The sequence below is a fragment of the Danio rerio genome, chromosome 2 (genome assembly GCF_052040795.2).
Source record: "Danio rerio strain M-AB ecotype USA chromosome 2, GRCz13ab, whole genome shotgun sequence".
NCBI classification, from domain to species: domain Eukaryota; kingdom Metazoa; phylum Chordata; class Actinopteri; order Cypriniformes; family Danionidae; genus Danio; species Danio rerio.
This window is the reverse complement of record NC_141022.1, coordinates 44,495,172-44,519,646: the sequence shown is the minus strand read 5'-3', so window position 1 is coordinate 44,519,646 and position 24,475 is coordinate 44,495,172. Positions and strand designations below refer to the sequence as shown.

Below are 24,475 nucleotides of genomic sequence, written 5' to 3'. Positions count from 1 at the left end.
ACAATTTCTATTAATGCAAATAAAAAATGTTATTATTGAAAGAAAATCACACTTGTACATTAAGGAATGTCATTACAGACCAATATATCAAAGCAAATTGTTTTTAAACAAAGATAGATACATTTGGAAATACATAAGTATATTGAGTAACTTTATACATATATATAATAAACACAATAGTTTTAAGAACTCATTTCTAATAACTGGTTTATTTTATCTTTGCTATGATGACAGTAAATAATATTTTACTGTGTATTTTTCAAAACATTTTAATTAGTTTAATTAGTTTAGGGTAGGGTAATTAGGCAAGTTATTATATAACGGTGGTTTGTTCAGAAGACTATCGAAAAAAATTAGTAAAAAGCTTAAGTTAATAATTTTGACCTTAAAATGTTTTTTTTTTTTTTCAATTAGCCGAAAAAAAAAACAAATAAGACTTTCTCCGGAAGAAAAAATATGATCAGACATACTTTGAAAATTTCCTTACTCTGTTAAACTTAATTTAGGAAATTATCATTTAAAAAAAATTCTAAGGCTATGTAATATATATGTAGTATGTAATATATATATATATATATATATATATATATATATATATATATATATATATATATATATATATATATACATATCACTTAGGGGAATACAGTAAAATGTAAATGTAGCAATGGTCTATATATATATATATATATATATATATATATATATATATATATATATATATATATATATATATACGTATATAAGCAATAACATGAATGTTATCACAATAAGGTTAAACCAAAATATGGTATTTCATCGTAGATGAAATGCAGGCCTAAGGTCCAAGACAAAAAAAAAAAAAAGTATTTATTTACTCACAAAAATGTCAAATCTAAATTTATAAAATTTGCAATTTGAAGGCTGAAATTTAAATTTAAGATATTTCTTACTAAAATGAAGTTAATAGTATCATACCAGATTCCTTACTGAATACCGCAAGGTATACATATATATATTAATTAAATATACACACACAATAAATATATACATATCACTTAGGGGAATACAGTAAAATGTAAATGTAGCAATGGTCTAAATACTTTTTTTTTGTCTTGGACCCTAGACCTGCATTTCATCTACGATGAAATACCATATTTTGGTTTAACCTTATTGTGATAACATTCATGTTATTGCTTATATACCTACAGTATATACTACCTGACAAAAATTCTTGTCGTCGTTCCAAGTTGAAAGAGCAACAAATGATAACTTGACTTCTAGTTGATTATTTGGAAAAGTAGCAGAAGGTAGATTTTTCGATAATTCATCTGTTGAACTGCATCACAATCATCACAGACCTATTGGAACACACATGGACCCAAGATTCTCACAGAAATCAGTCAAGTTTGATGAAGGAAAATAATTGTTTGTGGTTATGTCAGTATGGGGGCATGCAAGAGATCTGCAGAGTGGATGGCAACATCAACAGCCTGAGGTATCAAGACATTTGAGTTGCCCATTACATTACAAACCACAGGAGAGGGCAAATTCTTCAGCAGGATATCGCTCCTTCACATACTTCAACCTCCACATCAAAGTTCCTGAAAGCAAAGAAGGTCAATGTGCTCCAGGATTGGCTAGCCCAGTCACCAGACATGAACATTACTGAGCATATCTGGGGTAAAAGGAAGGAGGAGGTATCAAAGATGAATCCAAAGAATCTTGATGAACTCTGAGAGTCCTGAAAGAACAATTTCTTTGACATTTCAGATGACTTTATTGATAAGTGATTTAAGTAATTGCAGATATGTATAGATGCAGTACTCCAAACTAATGGGAGGACTTATTTCTGTTAAGTGACAAGAATTTTGTCTAAACAAAGTAAGACTTTACTGTCCTTATTAACAATCAAGGCATGGGCATATTTTATTTTAGTAAAATGAGCGAATCTACAGGCCTTTGCCTTTCATATTAGTCACTTCTGATACCAAACGATCAACTAGAAGTCAAGTTGCTTGTTGATTACTTGTTGAAGTAAAAATTACTTGTTGATCCCAAAACTTGGACAGGCAACAAGACTTTTGTCAGATAGCGTACTGTCTATTGAGTATAAACTGTTGTATGCATACTCTATACACTGTATATTTATTATCTATTTGCTGTTTATTAGTGTAAAACACAGATTATTGACTTTTCGGCATAATCTTGTACATCTCTTAATCACTTAAACTACCCACTATTAACAAAACGAACACAATTTGCAGTTAAAACTAAAAATGTTTCCTCATGAAGTCTAACCCAATTTGATATTTAAACTTCTGCTGTTATTTAGCTTTTGTGCCTGTGCCTAAAATAAATGTTAAACTAATACACTGGTAAGATTAAGTCTGATTAAGATATGTTGTTTGCAGATGTTTTTGATAATATACTATTCTTTAGACTGGATATCTAATTCAATTAAAACCAAGCCTTATTCTCTCTTTGTCTTGTTTGTGTGCGATTAGACAACACTAAATCATCTTTCTTTCATTCTCTCTCGCTCATCATTAATGCATGATCTGCATGGCAGACTCTTTAATCTGTTGGCTTGTTGAGACGCAGTTTTGATTTCCCTCTCGCTGTGTTTTCTGCTGATTATATTCACATGCCAGGATTGATTGAAATTGAGAGATAATTAGTTTAAACAATCCGGGGCATAAAGAAGCTCTTTCCGCATTTCTCAAATAAGCCTGTCCCTCCTCTGTCTGCCTGAACACCATGTCAGATTAGGATGGCTGTAATTTCGAAGTTTGGCTGATGTTTAGCTGACATGAAATAAGAGATGGCTGATATTACTTTTTGTAAAAAAAAAAAAAAAATGCATGTGTAATTAGATTTGTTACTTTAACTTATTTGATCAAGCAAAAATGTAAGTTGAAATTGAACACTTTTTTATCTGATCAGAATATCCCTAACTTATTGTGAGTAGTATATATATATAGGTATATAAGCAATATCACACTCGTAGCAGTACGATATGGCTGTATATCAACACTGGTGGGAGGCGTGCTTTGGTCGAGTGCCTTAACATCCCACCAGTGCTGATATACAGCCATACCGCACTGCTATGAGTGTGATATTGCGTTCAAACAACAGTTCGACGGCACAATCATGTATATAAAAAAAAAAACCGCGAAGAGTCTAAAACCCTAGGAACTACTTTCTTCCGCCATTCATTCACATCTGCAGCTGACGTCAGAACAGCAGAAGCTGTTACTAATTCACCAACGTCACTTGTTTTTGATTGATTCTCTATAGCGTAATGTCTAAAGTGATGATAAAACAGCTGATTTTGCTCACATTTTAAGATTTTAAGGCTAATCGTGACATGAAATGCCATCCATCTACAGAGACATCTCCCTACAGTCTATTACAGTCTACAGTATTTCTCTGTTGCCATCGTTGGCATTGTTACGGGTGCCTGGTGTCCCAGCGTTTACCCAAAGGTAAAACAACCACAGAAGTAATCTTAAAGGGGACATGACATTTGTACACAATGCATATCAAACATTAAGCGACCGTTACAATATCACAATAGTTAACCCAGAAAAAAGCGGTGCAATCACTACCAGACAGCTGTTGTGTTTAAGGTGGGATAGGGCTGAATCCAGCTTCTTATTCGCAGCTTCTTATTGACGCTAACTGGTCCACTTTAAAAACCACGACGCTTCCGTGTTTCATCTTCTTATTCGCGCTCAAGAAAACACGCAGATTTAATCTTCTATGCAAGGGCTTATTATGCAGTCCTGGCACCATCTTGTGGATAGACAACGTCAACCGTCTTTGACTAATGGACACTGACGCGTTGTCTCTTAGAAATGGTAAATATTTTAAAATAGGCACTATCCTTGTAAATAAACTGCATAGTTGCAATCTAAACAACAACATTCTTGACTAAAATAGCCTCAAAAGTACATTATGTTGCCTAACAGCAGGAATATTTGCCAAACTGTAGAGCGTCCCCTGCTTGTATACGGGCGGAGTAATACACAAAGGTGAAGAGGCCTTTGTGTTCTGTTACTGGCAAAATATCTCACGGTTATCAGCCAATCAAATTCAAGAACCAGACAGAACTGTGTGTGTAAACAAATCCTGAACCTTGACTTCTGTGTGATCTGTGTGCCTTTAGGAAACCAAATGCTTACTTAGTAATTGGTAACCAGCTGTTACTACCATGCGGTAATCAGGCTCCAGTGCTTGAACTAGCTTTGCAAACAGGTTTTCATTCCATATTTATTGTTTAGCCCACCCGTCACACCTCTTTCATTTTTTTTTTTTTTTTTTTTGGAAGCCAGGAGCATTTTCCACACACAATCCTTTGACAGAATTGTATCTTCATGCAACCACAGAGACTCTTAAAACACTGGTGCACAGCTCATCACCCTTGTTTACTTTTTCCAGTCACACAATGCATTGATATGAATGGATTCAGCAGGTGCCCAGTGCTGAGATCATAAGGAGCCTTGAGCAGAGACGAATCTGCATGGCATCCTGGGTGATCTTTCCTCAGAGCAGTCACCAGTGTGCCTCCCCTCATGACAGAGTCACATTTTATATCTCTATGCTAATGTGATGAGCCTTCGCTCGGCCAGGCTCATTAATCTCTCGGATGAGTCTGTGCGCTCTGGGCTTGAGCCTCAAGTTTCACCAGTGTGTGTCGCCTCCCTTCTCCTCTCGCAACCTGCTCCCCGAGGACTTGTGACAGCACACTTCACTCATTCCCTCTGCCTTTACTGCTATAGAGATGCTGGAAAATGTGAAGACTGCATGCTAAAGTATGGTCCTATGTGATAAAAACCTAGTCAGCTGCCTCACAACCTGCTGCTAGCTGGCTACATAGGCTATCCTCCTACCTTTACAAAAATGTTTTTTCTATAGTAAATAAGTAAACCATGTTTATATATATATATATATATATATATATATATATATATATATATATATATATATATATATATATATATATATATATATATATATATATATATATATTGAATGTAATTTTTCAAAACCAGTTTTACTGCATTGTAAAACCTGGCTAGTTAGGCAAACTCTTTGAAAAAAAAAGATTGGGAAAACCATTAATATTTTGAAACCAAATGGTAAAAAAATATGGTTTGAGTACTGTAAACTTAAATAATATATTGAATCACATACACTTATATTCTATAGTTCAAACAATTTATAATAGTATCATCAAACATTTAGAATATTAGTAACTTAAACATTTTAGTTCATTTATCAAATCTGTGTGAGTTGAGTTAACAGATCTATTTGAGTCTGAACAACTGTATAGCTCCTCAAAATGGTCTGAGGAATCCGATTGCATTAAAAAGTTGACTTAACTCAAATGAATGTGTTTACTAGAGTTTATTCAACTTCAATGGTTTGCTGCAATCAGTTTTCACATATTATTTTTGTAGCTATATTGTTTGGACCTAGTTCGTTCTATTATCTGAACACTGTTTCTTGGGGTAGTTGATGTGAATCGCAAAAAATAAAAAAGGTTAAATTAAAGCCAGTGCACTTAACCAGGATTTTAAAGGCATCACAACATTTGTATATATAAAACCTCAAGAGTTGATTCAGCTTATTTTAAATAAGTAGTTGGAACAAGAAGCAAAAATCTTTGGAGCGAAAAACGGATTTTTAGTTATGTATGTTTTAAAACCATAGTACATTTTTGTAAGGGTAATCATTATGGGATCTCATAAGATCAACATAAATATTACAAAAAAAGAACAAAAAAAAACCCTGCTTGATAAAATTCTGCTGTTGCCGTTAAAGGGATAGTTCTCTCAAAAAATTACATTTTTTAAATCTATTTTTGTCTTTATTTTAATCAAATAAGTGAAGTTTATTCTTACATTAATTTCGAGAGGAGCACGTGATTATGATTGAAAACTGCTGAAAACCTGCATTAGTTAACATGATTCACCAATCAGATGATTCCTAACTCACTGTAAATAACCAGATTTGCCCTCATAAGAACTACAATGTTCGTCTGGAACAGACTACGGGAGATTCCAGATGGACGTCTCTGTTCCCTATTCAGGAAACGTGGCTTACCTTCGTAACCAGGATGTTCCCCTTTATGGGAGCTATAATGTGCATTTGGAAGAGACTACAGGATCTCCTGTAGTCTCTTCCAGATGCACGTCTCTGTTCCATATTCGGGGAATATGAGTTACGTTCATAAACAGGACCTTTCTTACAGTATCTTCGCCTTGAAGAATTCCCCCTTCCACCCCTAATCCTCCACCTCTCCCTTTATTGGGCAACATGGTGGCCCAATGGTTAGCACTGTTTCCTTACAGCAAGAGTGTCACCGGTTCAAATCCGTAACAGGCCAGCTGTCATTTCTTTGCAGAGTTTACATGTTCTTCCTGTGCTCGCGTGGGTTTTCCCCGGGTTCTCCAGTTTCCTCCCACAGTCCAAAAACATGCGTCTTAAGTGGTCAATCTAAATTTGCACTATAGTTTGTTCTTGACTTTGTTGGGAATGAGTCACCTATGAAATTTGACAGGTTAGTAATTTTGACTTTTTCAGTAGCAAACTTGAGTTTCTGACTTACACTTTAAAAAAAAATATGGTGGGGACATTTCAGTAGTCAGTGGATATTGGTGGGAACATGTCTACGCCCCTGTGTCATCAGATATAAACAAAGGGGGAGTTCTCGAGACCTACCTGAGCTCAAACTCCCCTCTCGCCCTGCAAACGGAAGGTAGCCTTGGGCTCAAGGATCTTATAAGCTAAGGGCTCTCTCCCAGGACAGCAAGCCAAACTCACTTTATAATCAATCATCAGCTAAGTGTGAACTGTTGAAATGCAGATTTGGGACTGTGAGACACTTCAAATACATAAAAAATATTAATAATTACCAACTCCAGGCTTTTTAACTTTTATAGTTATTTGTCTTTAAAGGAATAGTCCACCCCCCAAAAAAATAAAATCATTAAAGGTGCAGTAGGTGATCTTCCACTAGCTAACAGCTTAGCATAAATCTCTGAATCACAGTCGCTCTCCTACCGTCTAGAGCCACGCCTCCTTAAACACGAGCACAGCAGAAGAGCCCTCTCTCATGTGTTAAAAGGGACTAGTGCTTGTCCAGAGGCGTGCAAGCCAAACTGACATGCGATTTCATTGTGAATAGTTGCATGGTAAACAACATAGGGAGAGACCAGGCGGAATAGCAGTATTTACTTGTGTTTTGTTGTTAAACTAATTAAAATCTACATAGTCAATGCTGTAAAAGGTCCCTTATGAAACTGAAAATAGTCTTATCAATCGTTCATCAAAATATTTTAGTGGCAGAACAACACTTCTGTGAAGATATAACACATCTTTAACAACAACATCTAACTTTGCATCAGCTTTGCGTGAAGCTAAAACAGTTTTAAAACAGAACATTACCTGTCTAAGAGAAATCCTTCAGACATTGTGTCATCCTTTCTCCAGTGTGCAAAGGTAACTCCAATTTTGATTCAGGTTTTTAAAAAATTTTGATTCAGCATATTTTTACCGCACGAGAGAGCGATTTTTGCGCTCTCTCGTGAACACGCGGCGGTCGGCGGAGCTGCGTACAAACGCTACGCAGTTGTTCAAATCTGCATTTGTTGACAGACAGATTGGGCTGCTTATCGGAATTATGAATGATGTCGGCCCGACTATTTATTGGATTAACATTTTTTAGTGTTATGCCTTACCAAAAATATAAAAATACATATAAATACATTTATATCATTTAGTTAATCATTACTATTGTACTGTGAAGAGACTTTCAACCAGCACAACAAAAAATGCTTCTTCTTTTTTATGTTCAACAGAAGAAAGAATCTCATAAACGTTTAAAATCACACGAGGGAGAGTAAATGATGAAGTAATATTCATTTTTCATGGCTTTAAGAAGTTAAATCAGCAAACATCAACTAAATCTGTCTACTTTTACAGTGTGTTCGCAATCTTTTTTTGAAGCTTGAAAGATTCCATATTCATTTTGAAAAGGAATGAAAAACTGTTTATAACATTTTTTGGTTGAACTTAGAAAAACAGATTCCAACTTGAATTGCTTGTACCATCTTCAAGTGTTTACACCAGAAGTTCACTGGGGTTACTGAAGACTTTTAAATCACTTGTCCAGCACAACATGACCTTGGAGCACAGACGCACTTACGGCCAAATGAAAACTATCAGCGGCTCATAATATGACATCTCTTCAATAAATGAGAACACCTGGGTGAGCTGCAGTGACTGATTTCTCTTTCATTAGTTCAATGCAGCCTGCTTTGGACAAAGATGCTTCATTACTATGTTTTCTCTTTTTCTCATTATCATGTTTTCTCCCCTCACTCTCTTCTCCAGGTGGAGTAGATGAATAATTCATTTTATAATTCATTCGTTTAACCAACATGATAACATTTTAAATTGAAGGAAAAACCACAGGGAACGAACACAGGCGCCTTTGTGTGTTCGACAAAGAAAGTTTCCTCATTCGTGCAGTCTCAGAAAAATGTCTTAAGAAATATATTAAAAGCAGAACTCAATAACTTTAAAAACAACTACAGACGTATGGGAGGTCTAAAATCATGCACAGTAGGGAAAGTATGTGCACTATTTGATTTTCAGCCACTAATTTCTGCATTGTACTTTTCAATAGCAAATGCATTTTGTGTCTGTCCTGAGGGGTCCTGGGATCGCCTGCTGAGCGGTGAAGTACATTCTGGCAATGCTGAGTTTGATGCAGTAGCATTGATGTGGTTTTTTGGGCAAAGAAGGAACTGAAAAGTGTTTCGAGGATAAGCGTATTTTTTGGAAAAAGAAAAGTTATTATTTGTCGTACTGAAATAAAAAAAAACAACGCAGTTTAGCAAAAAACACACTTCTGACATGATATGAGCAATCAATGTTTATAATGTCTTTATGTTCTACAAAAGTTTTACATTGTAAAAAAAATTTGACCGTAAATTCACAGTAAATTACCGGCTAATAATTGCATTACTTTCTCTGTAAAATACTGTATGTAAATTATCAACAAATTACTGTAAGGTAGTTGGTGAGGTAGTACTGTGATTTTGCTACATTAAATTACTGTAAAATTACATTCATTTGGTGTAACTTTACAGTATTATCTTGTAGATTTAACTATATTTTACTGTGAAGCATGCTTTTCTCGACTAGTCACTTCTGACACAATTATTTTATATTTCCATGTTAACCTTATCAAAATAAATAAAGGTGCAGTGCACACAAAAATAAAAAAATTACCATGAAATTCAAGTCGTTTCAAAAGAGAATGATTTCCTTTCAACTTAATTTTTGAAGATGTACCCAAATTGATTTTGGGGCTGCAATAACATTCTGTGATTTCTAAATACATAAAAAGTGCCAATACTAACATAAAAGTTCATTTGTAATAATGTCTGCTGAATCAAATAAAAAGAGTGAAGTCCTATAACTAACATGCAAAAGATATAGCCCGTTTTACAGTAACTTGCTGTAATCATGCTAATTTTATTAATTTCACAATAACAGTCTGAACACAACATATTACTGTTAATATTTACAGTTTAATCCTGTAAAGTGATACTGATGTAATTTACTGTGACAAATTACAGTAAAGTTGTGAAAATATGGAATTTTCTTACAGTGTAGCTGTTCTAAAACTATTGCACAGTAATTATTAGTAATATTCGTTAACAATCGGTAAGACAAATTTCAGATTCATTTTTATAAACAGAAGAGATAGTCTCGGTACACTTTCAAACAAACCCAGCTAATCCAGCTACCATAGTCCAATGCGCTGTCCCATCTTATGTGATATGGATGAAAAATATTTGTTGACAGCACTTTACCAACAATTTTAAGCAGAGAGAGAGGAGGAAAAACATTACCTGATGGATTGTTGCTAATATTTTTGTAAGTTGACTATGTCGCAGTTTAGCTAAATTAATTCAACCTCCTCCTGAAGTGACTTGAGATCCGTTTGCTATGCGTTAAAACATTGTTTTCCAGCCACAGCCGCACTTCAATTTCAAAATGTATAGTTTTTCTATAGTGATGTATAACAACCATACCTGCCAACACTCCCGTTTTTCCAGGGAGTCTCCCGTATTTCAGACCCATCTCCCGACACCCTCCCGTTTTGTTATTTCTCCCGGAAAACTCCCGTAACTTCAACCAGCCAGCACAGTCGTCCCTCCAAAAGCGACATTTTGTGTCTGCCAGTTTTTTTACTTGCGGGAGTTCCATTGACATTTTATCGCACTTTAATTCTGACCAATCGAAAAGCTGTTTAAGAAATGCGTTCAATAACATCTGGTCAATGAGTGATGAGGATTATGTCACATAACTGCATTTTGGTTCTTTTCAACTGGTTCGAACCAAAGCAAAATGGCAGAAAAATGCTACACAGTAACATTTGTTGCCCTTAGCCTGGACCAAATATACCGAACCACAGATGTGAAAGCACCCTAAAACCCAACTGAGCTCTTTAATCTAATAATTCTCATCTGATGGGTAAATGTACCTATGCCACATACAGAAATTGACTGGCTTTGCAGTTTTATTTTTTTAATAAGTTTTCCATCTCCCTCACTCAACACCTGCTCAAATGGGTGCAGACAGGCATATGAGATGATTCAGGGCTTACATCAGAATTTCTCACCATCTAAACTCACAAAGGCCTCAATTTCAGGCCAGCTCGTGTGTCCAGTCTGGCCTGACTCTCTCTCTCTCTCTCTCTTTTTTGCACGGAATAGTTCTTCGTTTTCATTTATGCCAGTCCTGTCCATCTGAGGTAAGCAACACTCAGACGATCTGCTGAAACGCTCCCTTATCTACAGTATGTACGTCTATTAATATTATGCATTCAGCAACTTTGTAGGCATAAAAAATGGCTGCGTAACTATGACCTCAGCCTCATTTTCTCTTTTAGTCTTACAAGTCGTGAAACGGTTCTTATATCTTGCTGTCACTGTAAGTGTCAAAACAAGGAATAAATAACTCCCACATGCATCCGCTAAAGGTGTACACATCATTAATTTAGTCAAGGCTGTTTGATATATCTAAACCCAGGATATTACTGGGACAGTCGATGCTGAAAATCATCTTACAAACATCATCCAAACTTTTGGGGATCTAAAATTATGTTGATAAAATCTGTATTAAAATGGCAGCAATCCAACTACATAAGAAGATAACCATTGTTTGCTTTGTCGTTTTGTTGCCACACACACTTATACGCACACGCAAATGTATTATACGGTACTGTATCTCATAAGGTCAGAGATGCCATGTAGGATTAGGAATAAAATTGAAAAATGATAAGCACAGTCTAAATGTTCAATCGGATTCCACTATGATATATGCATAGATATTTTAAAACACAGAATATGTCTTTTTTGTTTTTACTAGGCATACTAGTAAAACACAAAAGATTTCCACTGTTTTACTTTTGGTATACCCTCAAATAGAGAAAATAAACAAAATTTTCATAAATAAAAAACCTTAATAGATTAAAAGAAAATAGAAAAGGTTTAGTTTTTTTACAGCAGTTATGCCATCAAAACATTTTATTTCAGTACTTTTTATAATTTAAAAATGGTAATCACAGTCATGTTCAATCTGATTCCAATGTGATATTGCATGGATATTTTAAAACACAGAATCTGAATTTTTTTTTTCACTGTATATATTAAAACACACAAAAAAATGCCTTTTTACTGTAGGTCTACCATTTAAACATAGAATCTATCAGTTTTTTTTTTTTTTTTTTTTTTGCACTATTAAAGCACAGAAAATGTGTACCTTTTTTAAATGTGCATTTTTAAAAGGCCAGAAAATTGTGCTTTTGATACTCCTAAATAAAAGAAAATGTTTGTCTTTTTGTTTCCTTTTTTATAGTAGTTATACCCTCCAAAAATGTTGTTGTTTTTTAATGTGGGCATACCATCAATCAAAAAGACGATTTATGTAAAAAATCAGTTTAATGAGCTGCCAGTACTTTTTAAAATTGTAAAATGATAACCACAGTCTAAATGTTCAATATGATTCCACTATGATATTTCATAGATACTTAAAAACACAGAATCTGTACATTTTTGTTTTAACTGTTGGCATACTATTAAAACACAAAAGATTTCCACTGTTTTACTTTTGGTATACCCTCAAATAAAGAAAATAATTATTTTTCATAAATAAAAAAAACCTCTTAGTAGAATTAAAAGAAAATAGAAAAGGTTTAGTTTTTTTATAGCAGTTATGCCATCAAAACATTTTATTTCAGTACTTTTTAAAATTTAAAAATGGTAATCACAGTCATGTTCAATCTGATTCCACTGTGATATTGCATGGATATTTTAAAACACAGAATCTGTACTTTTTTTTCACTGTATATACCATTAAAACACAAAAAAATGCCTTATTTACTGTAGGTATACCATTAAAACACAGGATATATCAGTTTTTTGTTACTGTATACTATTAAAGCACAGAAAATGTGCACCTTTTTTAAATGTGCACCTTTAAAAAGCCAGAAAATTGTGTTTTTAATACTCTTAAACGATAGAAAATGTTTTTCTTTTTCTTTTATCTATTTTATAGTAGTTATATCATCAAAAAATGTTGTTTTATTGACCTTATTCTAAAATGCGGAAGTGCGCCTGTTTTTGCGATTGTCTTAGAACTTCTGATTCAGTCGCCTATGGGAGAAATGACAAGGAATAATAAACGGCAGAAAATGGCCAAACTACTTGCTCTACAAACAAATGTTTGCATGACTACACAGACCTAGTAGCATAATATAATAAGAAAATATTAAATTGCAACATCAAGCAGCGTAACGAGCAGTTGTTAACGTCAAAAAATGAATGGAAGTGAATGTGACCGGAAGTCGCGAGACAAAAAGATTCAAATGGCAGCGCCCACTCGTCAGCTGAGAATAAGGTGAATAATGTGGGCATACCATCAATCAAAAAGAAGATTTAAGTAAAAATCTGTTTAATGTAATGTAATGTGTATTTATATAGCGCATTTATTGTGTATGGCCACACACCCGAAGCGCTTCACAATCATGAGGGGGGGTCTGTCAACACCACCACCAGTGTGCAGCATCTTCTTGGATGATGCGACGGCAGCCACAGGACAACGGCGCTAGTGCGCTCACCACACACCGGCTATTGGTGGAGTGGAGAGACAGTGATAGAGACAATTCGATGGATGGGGATGATTGGGGTCCAGCCTGATCTCACGAGGAAACGTAAATATTTTACATTTTGTCAGTTTAGTGGCTAATTCAGTCATACAAAAATGTACGATTTTAAAAAGAAGGCGTGGCCCCCAACCCCAACCGTCATTGGGTGATCAGCAAATCGTACTAAATTGTACGAATAAGATCACACAAATTCATACGAATTAGCCACTAAATCAAAAAGTTATAAATTGCCGTGAGATTGTGTTGGGGAAGCTATGATCGCAGAGACCGAATGAGGGATTTTGGCCAGGACACAAGGGTTACAGCCCTACTCTTTTGAGAAGTGCCATGGGATTTTTAATGACCACAGAGAGTCAGGACCTCGGTTCGGTCTCATCCGAAAAACTTAATGAGCTGCCAGTACTTTTTAAAATTGAAAAATGATAATCACATGATAATTGTCTAAATGTTCAAACTTATTCCACTATGATATTCCATAGATATCTTAAAAACACAGAATCTGTACATTTTTGTTTGCTGTATATACTATTAAAACACAAAAAACTTTTTTACCTTTAGGCATACCATTAAAACTCAGAATCTGCCAATTTTTTTTTCTTACTTTAGGTATTAAAACACAAAACATTTCACCACTTTTTACTGTTGGTGTTCCCTTAAAAACACAAAAAAATGTTAGGTTTTTTTTTAAATAGTGCACATACTTTTTTTAATCTTTTTTTTATACCATCAAAATGCTTTTGTTGTTGTTGTCGTTGTTGTTTTTGTTTAATGTGGATATTTTATCAATTAAAATTATTTCTGTTTTTAACTTACAATAAAAAGTCTATGTAATGAGCTGCTAGTATTTTTTTATTATTATTTATTAATTTAGTTTTTTTATGGAACTTATTTTAGAGTGCATTTTGGATTAGTATTAAAATTGAAAAATGATATTCACAGTCATGTTAAGTGTTTATACAGTAATATAGCATAGACATATTTTCTATTTCTAATTATCTATATACGTAATTATTTTGTGAAGTTTATTCATAAACTAATTTTGAGAGGATCACGTGATTATGATTGAACACGGCTGGTTCTGCATTAGCATGTATGATCCACCAATCAGGCCATTCCTAACCCACTATAAAGAGTCAGGGTTTTTCACTACAGTCATCTTTCATTTGAAGAATCGCCCCTTCCATCCATACCTCTTCATCTTTCCCTCCATAAGACGGCACGGAGGCCCAGTTGTTTGCACTGTTGCCCCACAGCAAGAACGTCACCGGTTCTAGTCCTTTAACAGGCCAGTGGTAGTTTCTGTGCTTAGCTTGCATGTTTTTCCAGTGCTCACGTGGGTTTTCCCCGGGTCCTCCGGTTTCCTCCCACATTTCAAAAACATTCACAACAAGTGAATTGATCAATCTAAATGATTGGGGGAGGGAGGTGTTTCCCAGTACTGGGTTGCAGCTGGAAGGGCATCCTCAGTTTAGAACATATGCTGGAATATTTGGTGGTTCATTCTTCTGTGTTGACCCCTGATAAATAAGAGATTAAGCTGATTGATGTTACCTAAATCCTCAATCATGAGCTTTACTTTGGAAACTATAACAATATCAACAACATTCCAGTGTGTTTAGGTAGATGGGCACAGGGATGCCAGGGATCAGAGGTCATCTAATAAGCGAGGCCATTTCTGGTCTCTGGTCATAATCAAAAGCAGCCACATGTCCTGTGTGTATTAAAGAGAGATAGAGTTTTTTACAAACAAATTGCAAAAATAAACAATTCATATCAGAAAAGAGATAGATATGGCAATATAATATTCAGTCAATATTACATCTTGCAGCTGGTTGCCAACATATAATATACAATTTTGAGCTTCTTTTTGGGAAAGGAATTTTTTTGTTTTTATACCACATACAGTTGAAGTCAGAATAATTAGCCCCCTTTGATTTTTTTTTTCTTTTTTATATATTTCCCAGATGATGTTTAACAGAGCAAGGAAATCTTCACAGTATATCTGATAATGTTTTTTCTTCTGGAAAAAAAGTCTTATTTGTTTTATTTCAGCTAGAATAAAAGCAGTTTTAATTTTTTTAAACAACATTTTAAGGACAAAATTATTAACCCCTTTAAGCTATACTTTTTTTCGACTACAGTCTAGAGAACAAACCATCATTATACAATAACTTGCCTAATTTCCCTAACCTGCCTAGTTAACCTAATTAACCTAGTTAAATGTCACATTAAGCTGTATAGAAGTGTCTTGAAAAATATCTAGGAAAGTATTATTTAGTCATTATGGCAAAGATTAAATAAATATGTTATTATATATATATATATATATATATATATATATATATATATATATATATATATATATATATATATATATATACAGTATATATATATTTGAGTTCTGATCGGGAGACAATGTCTGATTCCAATTGAGTCTAAAACCGTGTGATCAGGCGCAATTTCCGATCACACGGAACCATTATCTCAATCATAAATAAACAAAAAAACACGTGTAAATTAACAGATATTTTTACAGTCTACATTCAAGTCCACAGTGTGTCTTTAGTAAATCCCTATATCTGCCTCACCAGTCCTGAAAAGTGAAGTCGGTCTATTTTAATCGCCCTGCAGTACAGATCTCACTTGGGGTTTTGGCCTCTTGTGACCGCATATATAATTTATATCATGCTGGGTGTAGAAAAAACTTATTTTTGTCTGTTAAAATAGTGACTGACTCAGATTATTGCTGTCTCATTGCTGTGTCAAACTCTGACTGTCTTATATTCTGTATATTATACAAGACCTACTCCTGTTGGCACTACACTCAAAAAAATGATTTTACAGTAGCTGCTTGTTCAAAATACTTATTTAAAATGAGCGGAATCAACACAATTCTAGAGTTTTATTGGGACAACTTAATTGTTTTATGTTCAATCCACTTAAATTTGTAAAAACAACTAGAAAAGTCTTGAGAAACCCTCTTCTGAAAGTTTGGAGTAACTTTAAAGTTTAAATCATCGAAGTACTTTAAGAAGTTTGAAACAGTTGGCATATATAGATAGCATGTTTCTACATGGATTGGCATGTTGCTTGCTAAAGTGTTTCTAGGTTGTTCAGAGTGGTTACTAAGGCATTGCTAGGCAGTTGCTAGGATGTTCTAGGAGGTTGCTAAGGCATTGTTAGACTGTTGCTAAGGTGTTCTGCTTGGTTGCTAAGCGGTTGCTAGGGTGTTCTAGGCGGTTGCTAAGGCATTGCTAGGTGGTTACTAAGGTGTTCTAGGTGGATGCTATGTTTTTCAATTTGGTTTCTAATGTGGTGTTAGGTTGTTGCTAAGATGTTCTAAATGGCTGGTGGTTGCTAAGGTGTTGCTAGGGTGTTCTGAGTGGTTGCTAGGCAACTGCCAAGGTGTTGCTAAGTGGATGCTAAGGTGTTGCTAGAGGATTGCTAGGGTGTTCTGAGTGGTTGCTAGGTGGTTGCTAAGGTGTTGCTAGGGTGTTCTAAGTGGTTTTTAGGCAGTTGCTAAGGCATTCCTAGGTGGTTGCTAAGGTGTTTCTAGGGTGTTGCTAGGCATTAGCATTTTGCTAGCGTGTTTCTAGTATAAACTAGCATGTTTTTAGCGAATGTAGTATGAATTTGCATGCCACTAGTATGTTTATAGTATGAATTAGCATAGTTGCTAGTATGATTAATATTTTTGTTAGTATGTTTTAGGATGAATTAGTAAATTACTAATATTGATTGGTATGTTGTTTGTATGTCTAATGTAAAGTAAATGGCAATTTTTTTACAATGGAAGTCTATGTGAAAGTTGCTAAGGTGCCGTAAGTGGTTGCTAGGATGTGGCTTAAAAGTTGAAACATCATCAGTGATTGGCAGATTGGTAGTCTGAGTTAAATGAGCCAAAACTTAAGCATGTATGACAGGCTGGCACTTAGTTATGAGGTCAAATTTGGTCCAGTGTTAAGCCAATGGGACTTTTCCACAATTTTCGGGACAGTTTTTGACAAATTGGCAAGTTGGATCAGTTGGAAAAGATATAACAACCTGAGTCAGACCTGTTTGGATGTTTGTTGTTAGTTTGGTGGTTGCATGAACAGTCTAGGAGGAGATGCATAAAGAAATTAGTCTCAGAAGAAGAAGACGAAGAAGAATATTAAGTTTATGTAGTATTGTATGTTGGCTTTCTCAAGCCACCATTAATATGTTACACTTAATTGTGCTGGGACAACATGAAGGAATTGTGTGGAAAACAGCATTTTATTTTTACAGTGTAGCATATAAGGTAATGTACTAAGAAAAAAAAAGCAAACTGAAAACCCAATGCATGACAGAGCCCAGGTAACAAGGAGCTGTAACAGACAGTGCAGGACACATTTTACAATTCATCCTAGTAAAGCTACTCAACGACAAATGATCAGCCGCAACACGACATTTCCATAGCTTCATTATGCAGCGGATCCCCAGGCGCAATAATCATGATATCAAATGACAGGCTTTCTTCAGGCTGCTGCTGTTGTTGTAAATAGAAATATGTTAATTTGACTTGCAGTATTTAAGCGAACAAGTTGCAAACATCATTTGTTGGAGGTAATTTGTACGGTAATTTGTAAGATCAGGGCTTTCTCTTAGAAGACAGATGAGATATAAGCTAAATTAATAATGTTAGTGATTAGCTAAGTAATGTAATATTGCATTTATAGTTTTATGTAGTGCTGGGCATTCAATTATTACATAATTTAAACACATACACGCATTCATATATTTAAGCACATGTTTATTTATATCTACCTATATAAAATATATGTGATACAAATTATATATAGATTTAAATATTTATGTAACAAAATTATTTTATATAGTTTAGTTTGTAAGTTTGTTAATCGCATATACATAATAAATGTATATATAACACACACACACACATATATTATGTGAAATCAAACTTTTATTTTGGATTATTATCTTTTTCGTTCACTTTAATTTTGTGGAAGAGGCAAACATGATTAAGAAATGATTTTTACAATATCAGAGAAAACATTGACATTGATACAGCAATATAAATTAACCCAATATCAAGAATATCTGAATTTTGAAGGGGTTTTGTAAGGCAGCTGTTCCCAACAGGGGGGTCCCAGCCCACAAGGGGGCCTCAGCTAGCTCTGTGTGGGGTTGCATCATATTTTTACAATTTTTTAGCAGTGGACAATTAGGAGAATCACGTTGCCTTGGTTTATTTTATCTCCTGGCTGACCAAAAAATGGACAAATTTGTAGTTTCTCACTGATTTGCCTTCAGAAGATTATACTTATGACCCAAGCATTCTGGACCCAGGTGAGGAAGCTCTAAACATTTTGGGTCGCAGTACTAAAAATACTGGTAACACAAAGTGCAGGAAATACCAAGATAGTTACAGTACCTGAACTATGGTTTATTTCATTTTCTCGAAGCAAAAGCTGCGTCCCAAATCGCATACTTATGCACTATTCTACGCCATTTTGTAGTATAAATAGTGTAAGTAGTGCGTTCACACTGAAAACTCTAAAAATAATAAGTGCACTTTAACTACCCGGATGATGCACTCATTCAGCTGCTAAAATGAAGTGTGTAATGATGGACACTTCACGCACTCAACGACCGCAGGTTTGCTTACGTAGCGGAAGGGGCGGAGCTATCGGACGCACATGTTGAATAACTTTATTTAATTTGGATGGTGAAAGCAAAATTCTTTTACGAGAGTGATTATAGCGCCTCCCGATAGTGATTGCGGCAATACTCACGGCAGGTATTATTTGATAATTCGGCCGTTTACTTCAATGATTTGGCAACCGTCAAACGTCATCAGGGAAACGGTTTGAATTTCCGCTTAGTAAAAAAAACATTAGTGTGCCATTTGGGACGACACTACATACATATACTACCCTGTTGAGTGTGTAAGTGCATAAGTACATAGTGCATGAGTGCATAGTGTATAGTGTGCCATTTGGGACGCAGCTAAAGAGTCCCTGACCCAGCCACAGTGCCTTATCTGCGCCAAAGTTCTTGCTAACGAATGCATGAGGTTGTCCAATTTAATAAGACATTTGCAGATGGCTCATCCCCAATACCGCGACAAGACCAGAGCATTTTCTGAGCGCAAGGCAAAATAATTGACACACTCCCAAAATAAAATGAAGGATGTTACAGCTACTGACGAGAAACTTTTAAATAATTGGCAACTAATTGGGCCAATTTAAAGGCCAAAGGCTTCAGTTACACTGATGCTTTGCTTTTATATTTTTGCATTAGGCTATTATTTGTGCATAAACATATCTAGATATAATAATAAACATACCATTTGTTTGAAAACAACATTTTTTGTCATCCTTACTGCAAACTTATATGAGTGATAATATCATTGAATGTTGAGGGGGGCCTTACAATATTTTCAGAGGAAAAAAGCAGTCTCTGCTAAAAAAGTTTGGGAACCACTGCTGTAAGAGATATATATATATATATTATAAAAAATTTAAAAAAAAGTAAGACAAGGATTTTTGGGGTGCAAGCATGTGTATTTTATTCTGCAGCATCAAGGTTATGTCAAAAGTTATTTTTTAAGTATCAATGAGTTATGTTTACAAGAGGACTTATTTCAATCCATAATTAAAAATATCTTGTCATAAAAACCTAGAAGGATCGAACATCCCTACACTAAGAATTTAGACATCCCCCTAATCAATTAATCAATCAATCAATTAATCAATCAATCAATCAATCAATCAATCAATCAATCAAGCAATCAAGCAAGCAAGCAAGCAAGCACAGCTGAAAGTCAAAGGCAAAAAATGAAACAGGTCTCTATATACAATAGCACTGCACTAAACACTGCCTACTAGCGTGTGGTGAAGGAGTCCTGTCTGAGTTCTAGCTGAACGCTTTTCTGTGTTGATTTTATGTTTCAGTGTGCCTTCAAGTTAGAAAGTGGTTTCTTGTTCATAACGCAAACTTTACTTTTACAAATGAATAACGGCCTTTATCTTATCAGAGGTGAACATGCACATAAAAGTTCTTTGTTTCACACTTTTTGCTGCTCAACCACAAATTGCACTTTAGCAGGTTTATCTTTTAGAAATTGTATATTATCACAGAGTTTTATCTGTGACAATTGAATGTTCAGCCAGCACTATGAAGTAGTTTCAGTGACTAAACAATAGTTGAAAACATTGCATTATCATTTAAAGCATTTTAAAATGTAATATAGTAATTTTTATGTAATTTTGTAGGACTTGTTGTACTTTTGCCTTGTTTTTTTGTTTTTATTTTTGCTTATTATTTACTTTGCTCGTTTATTCACTATAAGCAATATATAAAGTTTTTTTTTACATAATTTCAATAAAATAATTATAAAATAATGTCTTAAAATAGCATATATTATTTGTAATTTCAGTGTCTTGCTTGATAATAATTTTTATATAATTGCATATAATAATTGCAAAATAATTGCATATAATTTTTTTTTCATTTCTAAAACTGTATTATTATTTAAAAAGTGCTGTACAATGCAGTTGTTGGGCATTGAACATTTATAATAATAATAATTTACATGTATAATAATAATAATAATAATAATAATAATAATAATTATTATTATTATTATTATTTGTAGTAGTAGTATTTAAATGTACCTTTCGTTATTTTTGGTTCTTGTGATGAAACGCCGCTGAGTTTAGAGAAACATCATAATGCAAAAAGCTTCGCGGGCGTTTACTAGAAACAACAAAATAGCGCTCGTTTGTGTTTGAGAAAGCGGAGCGCGCGCGTGTTGGGAAAGTGGGTGTCGCTGTGCACGCTGCTGGAGGAGCTTCACAGCGATGTGTCGAGGACTTTAAACACACCGTGTCATACAGTGGTGAAAGGAGGGAGACCGCGCCGTGCTGGATCCTATACCGCAACACTTCTGATGCAATGAGTCCAACCTGACCCAATGCGTCTGACGACTGACTTTCAGCGCGCGATGCTCTGACTGCCGAGTGTTTATATGGAGACACCCTAAAAAACAGTCAACCGGGAAATGGTAACACATGAACCTCCTCACTGGAAGGAACATGGTTGAGAGGAGCAGTAAATTTCTGTTCATCGTTGTCGGCTCGGTTCTGTTCATGCTGATTTTGTATCAGTACGTGGCTCCGGGGATGATGAACTTCGGCTCTCCGCACGGCTACATGCTGGAAGACGATGCGGATCTCTTCCCGACTCCTGATCCCCATTACGTCAAGAAATTCTATTTCCCCATCAGGGATCTGGAGCGGACCGTGGATTTTGAAATCAAGGGGGATGATGTGATCGTGTTCCTCCACATCCAGAAGACCGGTGGGACCACGTTCGGGAGGCACCTGGTCCAGAACGTCAGGCTGGAGGTTCCGTGCGACTGTAGACCGGGACAGAAGAAGTGTACCTGTTACCGACCCAATAGGAAAGAAACCTGGCTCTTCTCACGGTTCTCCACCGGTTGGAGTTGTGGCTTACACGCGGACTGGACCGAACTGACCAACTGCGTACCGGGGGTTTTGAACAAAAAGGAGAGCAGGATGAAAAATCAAAGGTGATGCTTGGGAAATTTTCTTTCATGCGAATTGTTGGATGTCTCAAAATCCAGTTTGTTGTTTTTTAGAGACAGTCTTGTGGAGTCGCAGTCTCAGTGGGGTTTGAGACAGTCTGAACTTTAGAGAGTCTTGCACTTGCCTTCATCTGCAATTTAGTTATCTATGCGCATTAGACTCTTTTCACATTACACTTGATGGCTGATCTTCTTTTTAAAGCCCAGGTAAAGGTTAATCTGGTTTTCACTCTTAGATAGAACGCGTTTAACCCTGGATTATTAAATACTGTGAAGCTGGAACGTAAACAAAGGGTTATTCTGCATCAGACGACCAATCACGAACTTGGCTACTGCATCCCTCATTAAATATTCACGCACTGACATACGTCAAGTAAACTTTGACGTGTTGTTTTAGCTAAAATGCTGAACAGTTAACTGAGTAACAAGTATGCTTCAGCAGGTTAATTCAAGCACACAGAAGATGGTGATATTTCCACCAGTTGACAAGTGTTTACTTTTTTAAATCACGTTACATGTAATTTTACTCCCTCAAACCAGTGTTATTAGCATCATATCAGTGCAACTAAGTAAGCTAACCCAAAGTTTACAAATATAGCTACAGTTTTACAGTGTCAGGTATCGGAAACCTGACCGCTTAGGAAAATATATGGAGAGTGTGATATATTGAAACAAGCCAAGATTAATTTTACCTGGGTTAACAACCACAACATTTAAAGTGTGAACACCTCAATAGTTTTACAGCATTTCTGTGGTCTTGTGAAATTGGTTGCAAGTCTTTTTGATATTAACATGGTAAACATATTATATTTAATTTAATTATATGTGCAACCAAAAAGTTGAAGCAGTGAAAATGGCTTAAACAGCTACCACAGTTTTTACTAAAGTAAATTAAATATTTTGGACAAAACTATGTTAATCATGTTAAAGTCTTGTTGCTCAGGTGGAAGATAGGACTTAATGTGTCAAAGTTTGTGTCGTTTTCGATTTCTGCATATTTGTGTTTTCTCCAGTGATGGAGGTGGAAAATTACTGTGTTGTAAAACAGCCCTCGTAAACACTAGTGAGTCCTGGCTGCCAAGATAGTGGTTACAGAACTCACCACATCAGGACACTACACACTGACTGTAGCAGATATTTCAGGAAAAACACACCACATTTTGCTGTATTCTGGATAAGAACTATCAATCTGTCTTCATTGCCTTTCCTCACTTACAGTAGAAATAACAGTGTCACAAATCCATTCCAGTCTGTTTAAAAGCTATTGGAGTCGGTTACTGTTTGCACAGTGTATTACCTTTGCAGCGATGTGCAATCTGTCTCCGTGCATGTAGTCTGTTTTAGTTTTTAATAGGATTTTGTGGATTAAATTATCTAAGCTCTGCAAAGTCAAATACATCAGATCAGATTTAGCAAATAATCACCAGCCTGACTCCTACCTAAAAGACTACAGTCTAGCTGCAGCATAGCCTCAAGTGTAAAACATCCCTCGTATCACAGCGATGCCATTACTCTTGTTGCTTTTGGCGACCTTAGGAATGCAGCACTGATATGAATGCACATTCCTCTCTTTGATTAATCTCTCCCGTGATAAAAGCAGACAGACCACACCAGTGCGACTCTCCCCTAATTCATCACGCACGTGTACATGTTCGTTTTGCCTGTGAAATTAGCACAGGGTCAGCGGTGGCAAGAGGTGAGGGGAGTTTTGTCATTTCTCATTTTTAATATTTGGATTATTTCGCTAATTATTCGGGAAATGCAAAGTAACGGTGATTTCAAAGGACAAACTACTGGTGCAGTGAGGATTCAAGCAGGCATGGGCTGGTATAAGTTTCAGACAGTACGACAACCTTGAATAAAAGTATCATGGTATCACGGTATTGTGATTACTGCTTTATATATATTCTTTTTAAATGTCTTGGTAAAAAATAAAAAACTTCTTCCCCTTTGAACTCAATATATTTTATTTTTTGAAAGATTTATAATATTTTGGGGCAGTAAACATGTCAGGCTTAATAATTTAATAAATCACTGATTTCTGCTGTCTTCATTTGTTTAAAAAACACAGATTTAATTTCAATTTAAAATGGCATCTCTGAATATTTTTTTCTGCTGGAGATACTGTTGTCCTAAAAAAAAAAAGATAAATAAATAAATAAATAAATAAAGAATGAAAGAAAAAATCGTACAAATACCAACAGTTAAAAACCGTTATCGTCCCATGCCTAGATCAAAGTTTTTTTTGTGCTGATTAACAATTGTAAGGCCAAATGTCTAACTTAAATGTAAAATAAGACAATTGAGATGTGGCGGTGGTGACATTGGAGGCTGAGAAAAGGGGAGCTGTTTATGACCCGTGAAATCTCTGTGGAGATTTTGAGCTGTGAAGGATTGCCGGGCTGTTTTCCTTACTACAGTTTTACAGGACTTCATGATGTGTTTTCAGACTTTATATAAATATTATTTAGAAATGTCACAATTTTATGCTCACATAAAAGATCGTTTGGTCTTTAACACAGGCTATAATGATTAAATGATTCCAGTAAATATGGATTAGGGATGCACAATATATTGGTTTAGCATCGATATTGCAATGTGCACATCTGTGCAATGTAATCATATCGCAGAATCTGCAATGTTGAGTTATG

General features: G+C 35.2%; 1 protein-coding gene across 1 annotated transcript in view; it reads left to right on the top strand.

The window, feature by feature from the left end:
• Positions 1-21,045: 21,045 nt before the first annotated feature.
• Positions 21,046-24,475, top strand: part of hs6st1a (heparan sulfate 6-O-sulfotransferase 1a) — a 231,471-nt gene continuing 228,041 nt past the window's right edge. The window contains 1 exon segment of the mRNA NM_001430963.1: positions 21,046-21,809. Coding sequence (NP_001417892.1) covers positions 21,289-21,809 — 521 coding nt within the window. The 5' untranslated portion in view covers positions 21,046-21,288.